The 11420-nt window shown below is 42.5% G+C and overlaps 2 protein-coding genes across 2 annotated transcripts; both read left to right on the forward strand.

The window, feature by feature from the left end:
* The first annotated feature begins 4504 nt into the window (after window positions 1-4504).
* LOC143037720 (uncharacterized) lies at window positions 4505-5710 on the forward strand. The gene has a single exon (XM_076206263.1). The coding sequence runs from the start codon at window positions 4505-4507 to the stop codon at window positions 5708-5710; it is 1206 nt and encodes a 401-aa protein (XP_076062378.1).
* A 186-nt stretch (window positions 5711-5896) lies between these two features.
* Window positions 5897-7177, forward strand: LOC143037721 (ATP-dependent DNA helicase Pif1-like). Its single transcript, XM_076206265.1, has one exon. The coding sequence runs from the start codon at window positions 5897-5899 to the stop codon at window positions 7175-7177; it is 1281 nt and encodes a 426-aa protein (XP_076062380.1).
* Window positions 7178-11420: the final 4243 nt, after the last annotated feature.

An 11420-nucleotide genomic window follows, 5' to 3' on the forward strand; every position in this document is an offset into this window, starting at 1 on the left:
CAAACAGGTAAATAGTAAATAATAATAAATTGATATATAACTAATAATATATGAAAATCAGGCAGACAAAAGATAACAAAACAAAAACAAATAATATAAGATAGATTATAAGCATTACAGCATCTTACTTAGGTATTTATCTAAATGATTCTTAAAGCTTCGAACTGAACTACATTCCACTACCTGTGCAGGAAGTTTATTCCATTCATTAACAACACGGTTGGCAAAGTTGTTTCTACCCACTTCCAATTTGAATCTATTTCCGGACAGTTTGAGACCATTGTTTCTTGTCTGATTCTCATTCAATGTGAACATTTTGTCATTTTTGATGTTGTCAATTCCCTTTAAAATCTTAAAGACCTGTATCAAGTCACCTCTGAGTCTACGCTTTTTGGGGGAAAACAGATTCATGTGTTTTAGTCGATTTTCGTATGATTTATTTTTGATATTTGGAATCAGTTTTGTGGCTCGCCGTTGTACTTTTTCCAGTCTGTCAATGTCTTTAATGAGATTCGGTGACGATACGGAAACAGCATATTCCAAATGTGGACGAACTAACGATTTATATAGCTTCTTAATGAGTGATGGACTTTTGAAATCAAAAGATCGCGCAATTATTCCTAGTATCTTATTTGCTTTCTCAGAGGCTGAAATACACTGCTTGGATGATTTGAGGTCGTTACTGATAATTACGCCGAGATCTTTTTCACTATCCACTTTTGTTAACGAATTTCCAAATAACTTGTAATCGTACTTACTGTTATTTTTACCTATGTGCATTACCTTGCATTTACTTGTGTTAAATTTCATAAGCCACTTTTCAGACCATTGCTGTAATTTATCTAAATCTTCTTGAATATCTAATTGGTTTGAGTGATCATTTGCCACTCCGCACAGTTTTGTATCATCAGCAAATTTGGAAACACTAGATTTTAGTCCATGGTCTATATAATTTATATATACTATGAATAGAAGTGGCCCAAGAATGGAACCCTGAGGAATTCCACTTGTAACATTTTTCCATCCAGAAGTTTTTCCATTTAAAACAACTCTCTGTTTTCGACCCTTCAACCAATTACTAGTCCAACTTAATAGGCTACCACTTATTCCGTGTAAAGCTAATTTAGTAATTAGTCTTTCGTGTGGGACGGTATCAAAAGCTTTTGCAAAGTCTAGATATATTAAATCTATATTGTTTCTTTTGTCATAATTCGAGATAACTGTGTTGTAGAATTCGAGTAAGTTAGTCACGCAAGAACGTTTCCGTCTGAAACCATGCTGGCTATCATTTATCAAACGGTTACTTTCTAAATGATATTCGATAGCATCTCTGATGATAGTTTCCATTATTTTTCCAACGATTGAAGTCAAACTTATAGGCCTATAGTTATTTGGTTTCTTTTTGTCACCTTTTTTGAATATGGGAGTAACGTTAGCTAGCTTCCATTCTCTTGGGACATCTCCGGATATGATGTATTTCTTGAAAATAATTTCTAATGGAACAACAATCTCATTTTTCATTTCCTTTAAGATTCTTGGATGCCAACCGTCAGGCCCTGGTGTTTTATTAACTTTGAGTTTATCTATACACCTTTTAATTTTTTCTTTTGTTATATTTACCGTAGTGAGTAAGTTTACCCTAGACTTTTCACAGGTTTCAGTTTGGAATTCACTTTGAGGTGTTTCGTTTACGAATACCGATATATATCTATAATAAAAAAAAATAATGGTAGTGGGTCCAGTTACTTACACCTTCCCGTGGTAAAAAGCGTTACAGCCGAGTTTTGGCCGTGAGGGTTTTTTGTGTTCCAGAATGATTCTAGGTGTCAGGTTATTTGCGGTGTCCCGGGTTATTTTGAGGGAAGATGGTTGGAGCTACATCAAATCTGAGGGTGCAAAGGCACCGCCACTTCTGGAGATGGGTGACGGGGCAGAAGAAGCTCAGCAAAGGAGAGGTAGATAAGAACGTGGAAATGAGCAAAGCACTAAAAAGTGAGCACAAGGAGAAGTTCCCTAGCCTCTACGGGGGGCAGACCAAAGGGCTACAAGTAAGGGAGCAGATAAAGGTGTTCCAGCGAAAAGTAATAACCTTTAACAATCTGCTAAAGGAACAGAAAGACTGTGTTTATGACGACGGTTTGCTGGATTCCCTGGAAGTTTACGCTGGAGAAATTCCCGAAGAAAGGATAGAAGGTTTCACGAAACACTACTTTGCTGGCTACATAAGCTTCACCAAACACGGGGGAAAGTCTGACCACAAAGAGTACCAGAAACACTACCTGGAGAGGAGCTTCGGGACACAAAAACGCCTAGAAAAGGCGAAAGCCTACGCGATAAAAATAGCCCGCAAACAAGCTCATAGGACTGAGGAACCTCCCCAGGGAGAAATCGTTCCTGTGGACATCGAAGAAGGTCCACTTCCTATGGTCGTCGCAGAAGAACAAGAGGCGGAGCCTGAAAAGAGTATAATAGAGGAACGAGTAGAAATGGAGCCGGAGGTTCGCCCGTCTATTGGTGTTGGCGGTCCGGAGCCAGTTCCGTTACCTGTGGATGTTACTCTGGAAGAGTTGAAGCAAAGCTTGAAAGAGACCAAGGCAGAAAACAGTAAACAAGGGAAAAGGCGCCCGAGACGAACAAAAGCCGAAATCGCAGCCGAAAAAGATAAGAAGGCCAAAGAAATCGCTGCAGCGAAAGTTGCTAAAGCAGAGATTAGGCGTATTAAAAGGGGAAAAAAGGCTAAAGAAATCAAGGTGGCGAAAGCTATTAGAATGGAGGTTAAGCGTATGAACAAGACCGATTTACCGCATTCGCTTACCCCTGAGGCTACCGATGATATTCGTGCTGGGGCAGTCGAAAGGATAGCCAATATGCGTGAGATGCGTAAAGAACGTGGTAAAAAACCAGTGTTCTTAGAGATGAAAGAGCGTGTGCTTAAGACGTTTTGTGGTTACATATCAGAAAGCAGCGAATCACAGGTGCCTCGGCACTCGGTAGGCGAGATAGGCGCGTTTAGGTGCAAGAATTGCCAAGCCTTACTTTTCAAGGGAGAAAGAAAGACAATCTGTTGCAATGGTGGGAAAACACCCAAGTCGATATACGAGTTGGCACCGCTGGACGAGGGTATTAAGGGACTTTATGATGGTTCCTCTCCGTTCTCAAATCACTTTCTCAACAACACTGTATAGATTAAAAACGTTTTCTCTTTTACCTCTTTTGCGTCCTCGAGTCCCATGAGCGTCAAAAAAGATTCGATAATCAGCTACAAGATACAGGGCAAGGTTTACCACCGTTTGGGTGCAATGAAACCGAACCTGTTGGTGTCAGAAGGTGACACCTTGGGGCTTAAACCGTCGAAAACACCGTTTTGGAAATCTGCGTCAAGTTTCCTGGATTTGTATTTCTACCACGATAAGGAGCAGCAGTTAAAACTACGCTGTGACCGCTTTAATAACTTCAACAAACACAAGAATGACGCAAACACTGAGACGATTAAGCGCAGAAGTCGTGAGAGCGCTCAATACCGAAGGAATGAAGACATCATAGAGAAACTATACGCGCATTTGGTGAAACACAACGCGGCGTTAAGAGAAATCCTGAAAGAAGTGGAGACATCAAAGAAGCTCATCCAGACCCATATTACCAACAACAGGTCTATGCTTGATGTGACCATCACTTTAAAGACCGCAGAAAACGTTTCAACCAGGGAACACAAAGGTGTCTACCATCTGCCAACGGCTTCCTGCCAAGTAGGGGCCATAGTCAACTTTGGACCAGACACCGACACTTTGAAAGTCAGGATAGCGTCCCTTCTCCCTGGGTCGAAACACGCCGTTCGGATAATTAATTCGACAAATTACTTCTACGATCTTTTCCAATACCCTTTGTTGATACCCAACGGAGACAAAGGTTACAGTTTTACAATGGAAAAGAATGGCTCCGCCAAAAGACTGACAGCGCTTATGTACTACTCGGCTCTTTACATGGAGAGAGAAGGTGTCCTCAACTACATCGTAAAAGGACGACGGCTGTTCCAGCAGTTTGTGGTCGATAATTATGTCAAAATCGAGACTAGCCGTCTAAGTTTTTTAGAGTACCAACACTCCAGTATGCGTAAGGAAAGGGCTGATGTGTTGAATGCGGCTGAAAAAAGTAATGTTGGGCAACGTATAGTGTTGTCCCCGACGTTTGTAGGAGGTCCTAGGTACATGAAACAGCGCCAGCAGGATGCTTTGGCTTATGTGACGGCCTATGGTTCGCCCGACTACTTCATAACATTCACTATGAACCCTAGATGGACGGAAGTGACAGAGTTTGTAAAGAAGTTTGGCGGTTCAGGAGCACAGTCAACCGATAGACCGGATATCATCAGTAGGGTGTTCAAGCTGAAGTTGGATAGTCTCATGGACGACTTGGTGCACAAAAAGGCCTTCGGGCCGTTAAGGCCTACCTTTACAGCGTAGAATGGCAAAAACGTGGTTTGCCACATGCTCACATACTACTGTGGATGGGGGTGCGTGTAACAGCAGATACTGTAGAGCAGGTCATTAGAGCCGAGATACCCGACAAGGATAAGGAACCAAGGTTATACGAGACGGTTACACGGTGTATGATACACGGGCCCTGCAAAGGTTTCGACGAGTCACAGTTGTGTTGCCAGGTAAAGAGCAAAAAGCCTGGGCAATGCGGAAAAGGATTTCCTAAGACATGCAGAAACAAATTATTGTTCGGAAACAACGGCTATCCTGAGTACGTTAGACGTTCCATAGGTGAAGGTGGTAACTCCTTCCAAATAAAGTTGAAGGACGGCCCAGTTACCGTAGATAACACCTGGGTTGTGCCTTACAACCCCTATCTTTGTCTCAAGTACAACGCTCACGTTAACGTCGAGTGTTCGAATTCCATAAAGGCCATAGCCTATGTCACAAAGTACGTCAATAAAGGGGCTGACAAGATATTGTTCACCAAAACATCAGGAGAAAACGAAGTTGTGAACGAGGTGAAAAACTACCAAGAGGCCAGATATGTTAACTCTAACGAGGCGACGTGGAAGATTTTCAAATTCGATATCCACAGGTCTTTCCCTCCGGTGTTGATGTTGGATTTGCACTTAGAGGGTGAGAATATGGTATTCTTCAATGAGCGTATGACGGACGAACAAGTTACACAAAAAACCGAAAAGGATACTCAGTTAACAGCATTTTTCAAGTTATGCCAGAAAGACGCGTTCGCAGCTACGTTGTATTACCACCAGTTACCTTTCCACTACACATATAACCTACAAGGATCTGTGTGGGAGGAACGTTCTGGGCGCTCATATAGTCTTGGACGCATTCGTGCTGTAACGACGAAGACAGTAGAGCTTTTCTATATGAGGCTCCTGCTGACCCACAAAAAGGGCCCCAAATCGTACGAAGACCTTCGAACTATAGACGGTGTAATGTACGAAACAAATCGAGAAGCCGTTAAGGCGTTAGGTCTGCTCACCGATGAAGCTACTTGGAAAGAGACAATTATGGACATCATTAACCACACTAACGACAGGAAACAGCTCAGAGAAACCTATGCGAGTATGTTGGTCTTTTCTGATCTCGAGGACCAGTCCGGAATATGGGAAGAAGTAAAAGATTACTTTTCCAGTGATTACTTGCATATAGCAAACCTAACGGATTACAACGATGAAATCTACCTGGATGCCTTGGACGATATCTAGCAACACGTGCTGAATTGTGGTAGGGGCTCCATCACACAATACGGTCTCCCTGCTTCAAGGGGAGGCGTGCGGCCATCTAATCTCATCAGGAGAGAGAAGGCGTACAACAAGCAGAGGTTGAAAGAGTCTGTCGAAGAAAAGACTAAGCTTCTCAACGATAAGCAACGACAAGTCTACGACAGCGTTATGGGCCGAGTGGAAAATAGACATCGTTACAGAAACAACGGTGTGTTTGTCAACGCTGCGGGAGGTACCGGGAAGTCTTTCGTATTGAATTTGTTACTGGACACAGTACGTTCCCAGGGGGAGATTGCTTTAGCCGTTGCCTCATCTGGGATTGCAGCGACCGTCCTTTCTGGGGGCAGAACAGCCCACAACATGTTCAAGATACCCTTGATGGAGTATGACGAAACTAAATCGTGCAGCGTCAAAAAGAACACAGAAATGGCACGGCTGCTGCAGCAGACCCAGTTGATAGTTTGGGACGAAGTCGTGATGGCTAACAGGAATATGTTGGCTGCTCTGGACATCACTCTGAGAGACATCATGGATAACGACGAGTTCATGGGAGGAAAGGTGTTTGTCTGTGCAGGAGACTTCCGTCAAATCCTGCCGGTCATAAGAAACGGAGGGAAGACAGAGGAACTGGCCTACTGCATCAAATCGAGTTACATGTGGGACGGGCTGGCCAAGCTAGAGCTAACTGAAAACGTTCGTCTTAAGAAGGGCGACGAAAAGAACACCAAGTTTGCTAAACAGCTTCTAGCACTAGGCACCCGCGACGTCGGAGAGCTCTTCTTCGAGAAAGGTTTCGGTATACGGGCTAACTCACGAGAGGAGTTGGTGTTCAAGGTTTACAACGATTTGGAGGATAACCATCTTAACCTCTCCTACTTCGAGAAGAGGTCTATAGTATCGCCTACCAACGACGATGTTGGCTGTGTTAACCAACTCATCTATGATCTGAACAAGGAGAAGGAGGTGGTCTATTACAGCGTTGACACGCCGTCAGATCAAGACACCGACGTGCAAGCTTCGGTTTTCAACGCTATGACAAGCCCGTCGTTGCCGCTGCACGATTTGAGGCTGAAAGTTGGTTGTGTCATTATGGTGATGAGGAACATCTGCCCTCCTAGGGTTTGCAATGGAACCCGTTTAATGGTTACTAATCTGAAAAAGCACGTTGTGGTCGGTAAGATATTAGGGGGTAGCTACCGAGGCGAGCAGGTTTTGATTCCGCGTGTAGTGCTAGAATCCCAAGATACCCCTGTCCCGTTCAAACGTAAGCAGTTCCCCGTCAAGCTAAGTTACGCCATGACTATCAACAAGAGCCAGGGTCAAACATTTGAGCGGTGCGGGCTGTTGCTTGATTCCGTACAGTGCTTCGCACACGGACAGTTGTACGTGGCCTGTTCGAGGGTCACTAGCTGGGATGCTTTGTGCACTACACGGGCTGGCGTAAGGTAGGAGACGACGTTGAACGCCGTCCTGCGTTAAACGTAATATATAAGGAGTTGTTTGATGATCCTGACGGAGAACACGACGGAGAAGGTCCCGCGGAAGACGTTCTAACCGCCGCAGCCCTTTTACAGGAGGAAAGCGACGAGTCTGAAAGGACTAATAACATCCCAGAAGATATCCACAAAATCTCAGAAGAGGACTGGGTCAAGATGATCATGCCGGATTGGTTTATGCGTGATGAGGACGATGAAGAGGAGGTTGTCAGCGACAAAAAAACATTCGAGGAGGAATTGTTATCGCGCTTGGACGAGTTAAAGAAGACGTTAGTGACCGAGGAGAAAATGTCATCGCGTTTGGACGAGTTAAAGAAGTTGTTAGTGACCGAGGAGAAAATGTCATCGCGTTTGGACGAGTTAAAGAAGTTGTTAGTGAAACACGTGTCACCAATGGAAAACCAGGACACAGGAGACGACAGAGATGGCGCGCCCCAGGATGACGAGGACTCCGAGACCAAAAGATCACCAAAGAGAAGACGGGAACCGGAAGACGAAGAAGGTGAGGTTAACCAAGAAGAACAAGCTTCGGGTGTGTCTGAGGTTGTTCCACCTTCCCCGAAGAAGAAATGTAACAGTTGCGAATGAGATTTTTGGTGAATAAAAAAGTACCAACTATTCTTAATTTTTTATTGTCCGACGGGGGCTACAGTACAAAAAGCAGGGGCGGAGCCCCAGGGCGCGAAGCAGGGCGCCGCAGCCGGTGGGCTTGTATATATATATATATACATATATATATATAAATATATATGTGTGTATATATATATGTATATATGTATATATGTATATATATATATACATATATACATATATACACACATATTATGTATATATATATATATATATATATATAATGTGTGTGTGTGTGTGTGTGTGTGTGTGTGTGTGTGTGTGTGTGTGTGTGTGTGTGTGTGTGTGTGTGTGTGTGTGTGTACAGTATACACACACACGCACACACGCATACAGTGTTATTGTATGTTCATTAGAAATAAAGAATAGTGCCACATAATTAGAAAAGGTCTAATGTTGTACCAATTTCTAAGTGCGGAAAAGGGCTAATGTTGTACCAGTCGATAAAGGTAGAAGTAATGGGGGACCACTGGACTGGCTGGCATCATTAACTAGCACAAAAATTATATATGGAAGGAATTAAGAACATCAAAATTGACAACATTTTTACACTGAATGAGAATCAGACAAGAAATAATGGCCTCAAACTGTTAGGAAATAGATTTAATTTGGAAGTGGGTAGATACAACTTAGGCAACCGTGTAATTAATGAATGGAATAAACTTCCTGCAGAGGCAGTGCAATGTAGTTCAGTTCGAAGCTTTAAGATTCGTTTAGATAAACACCTAAGGAAGCTGCTGTAATGACTGCCATTTATTTTATATTATTTGTTTATTTTTGTCATTATTTGTCTGTTTATTTATCATTTGCATGATTTTCATTTATTATTTATCTGTCAATTCATTATTATTTACTATCTACTTGTTTATCATTTAACTGTACATATGCATTTATTAATTCTATTTATTATTATTTATACTATTATAATTTCTATTTTGTTTTATTTGTTTTATCATTATAATACTTTTTTTCGCCTCTGGCCTAGTTATGGACCAAAAGGTCTCCTGTCGGCATGCTCCGTATTTGTAATCCTTTGACTTCCCTTCATCCCTCTTCGTCACGGCGACGCCCATTGAGGAGTCCGCTCTGGTTAAGGAGGCGTCACCATGGCGGAACGGGTTGAGGAAAAGTCGATGCAAATTACGCCAGACCCATCCACCCTAACAATGGAATCAAACCTTGGGCTAGCTAAAGGTCGGGAACCACCATTTTGATCTATTCAGTCGCCTACACGAATCCAGAAAATAAAAAGTCACAGGATATAAGTCCGAGGAGGAAAAGTCGTAACATAAACAAGCCTAACATAGCCTTTCATAGCCAAAATTGAACGTAGTTTGTTAGCATCTTTCTCTATATATATATTTTTTTTTCGCTCACGACTTACAGACTTGCTCAAATATCCAACTCTGATGTTTACGGACCGTTCCTCCCGCACGCTCACTTATTTCCCCAGAACTCTACCCACCCTGCTACCTGACTAGATGATAAATGATTCAGAATAAAAGTAAGCCTAATACTTGACCGAAGTCCACTCCAGGTTATATGAGGGTATCTATTCTAGAATGTTCTTTAAGTGCTACAAGGTTGCCTGACGGTACAATCAAATATCGAAGATGTATGGAGAATAGTCATATTCAATGATGTCACTGAGGAAATGGTGTTACAGAAACGTGAGAGAACGTTCTCCTATGATTCCCGGAAACTAATGTGCGGGGCAAGTGAAGGGTAGTTGAAAAACGACGCTGAATCTAGCCATGGGCCGCAACCCATAGTCGTGCTGGCAGAAGCAACGCCACTTCCCCCGTTCCTCTCTTTCCCTCCAACATCGGCCGCAACTCCAAGGGGTCTATGGCTGGATCGCGGACCGTGACGCGGCGACTTCGCACCGCCGCGCCGCCGCCCTCGCAGCCACGACTGCACCTCCAAGGGCCTTTCCTTCTTTGAAATCACTGAACGGCGTGGAAACACCAATTCAGTTTACGCCGTAAGAAGAAACTGACGACCCTTTTCCGTTTCTGAATACTCTCCTCAACAAACATAATAACAACTTGGAAATCAATGTGTACAGGAAACCAACCAAATTTTTGTTACAATTCTACTTCTACCAAACAGTCAACCAATCAATCCGTTGCTCCAGGTCTCTCTAGGTGGAGACTTACGGCTCCGGGTGGGACCATAGGTCACTCAGGGAAGAGATACTGTATTATTGTTTAGGGATGGTTAGTGTGGAGCATTGTAAGATGAGGTGTTCACTGTCCTCTGAGTGATGATTGGTTCTAGGGCAGTTTGGTTCTATGGCTAGGCCTATTCTATGTTGACACAGTCTCAAAGCTGGATGGTGTCCTGAACGTAAATTTGCTAGTGTAGGCCCCCTTTTTTTTTTTTTTTTTTTTTTTTTTTTTTTTTTTTTTTTTTTTTGTTTTTTTTTTTTTTTTTTTTTTTAGAGGGATTTATCTGTGGGGTTGATATCTCGGGGTTGCTGGGAAAGTATTGAGCTTAATGGTCATGTTCGAAGAGATTGTTCAGTGATATAGGTATGAATTATTATTATTATATATATATATATATATATATATTTTTTTTTTTTTTTTTTTTTTGCGGATGTATTATGGGGGTACGGATGGTCGTAATGTTTTTATTCTATCTAATTCATTCAGTTCGATATATCTATTTGTCTTTTACGTTCGTCTGGTAGCGTTTGTGTGACTTACTGAGATGGTGAGTGAGGTTGAAGACTCATTCTAGCGTAAAATTTTGTACCTATCCTTTTTATGGGATATTGTATGCGGAGGATTTTAGTTCCTCTGTATAGGCGTCCTATTGGGGTGGCTTGGGTGAACCCAGTTAATATTCCCAATGCTTTATTTTGAATATAGTTTGTAAAATGTCTGTATCTGTGTGGGTGTCCTATTGGGATGGTTTGGGTGAATCCAATTAATACTCCCAATGCTTTATTTTGTATATAACTTGTAAAATGTCTATATTTGTCTTCCTGATTGTTGGAAACCATGCTACGGAAGCGTAGTCAAGGATGATTCTTATTAATTATTTGTAATAAGACAGATGAAGCCCAAGGTGTGCTTTAACCTGATCAACATTGTACGCCCCTCAACCGAAGTCACACACACACACACACACACACACACACACACACACACACACACACACACACACACACACACACACACACACACACACACACACACACACACACACACACACACACACACACACACACACAAACACACACACACACACACACACACACACACACACACACACACACACACACACACACACACACACACACACACACACACACACACACACACACACACTTACTTACTTAGGTTACTTAGGTGATGGCTTCTAGGGGCTTTCAGCCGATGACAGCTCTCCAAGCCCCCCGCGTAGAATATCTAAAGTCCAAAATCAGATTTCATCACTACATTCTCCAAGTCATACGAAGCAGTGAAGATGTGTGTCTTTAGTCTCTTCTTGAAGATGGTCGTAGTTTCAGCCATTTTAACATTTTCAGGAAGTCTGTTATAGAGACGGGGAGCACT

Source organism: Oratosquilla oratoria, chromosome 23 (genome assembly GCF_046742065.1).
Source record: "Oratosquilla oratoria isolate Oo_2021 chromosome 23, ASM4674206v1, whole genome shotgun sequence".
Classification (NCBI taxonomy): Eukaryota; Metazoa; Arthropoda; class Malacostraca; order Stomatopoda; family Squillidae; genus Oratosquilla; species Oratosquilla oratoria.

Coding starts and splice junctions, on each gene's coding strand:
- LOC143037721 (XM_076206265.1), top strand. CDS start 5,897: ATGGGCCGAGTGGAAAATAGACATCGTTACAGAAACAACGGTGTGTTT.
- LOC143037720 (XM_076206263.1), top strand. CDS start 4,505: ATGGGGGTGCGTGTAACAGCAGATACTGTAGAGCAGGTCATTAGAGCC.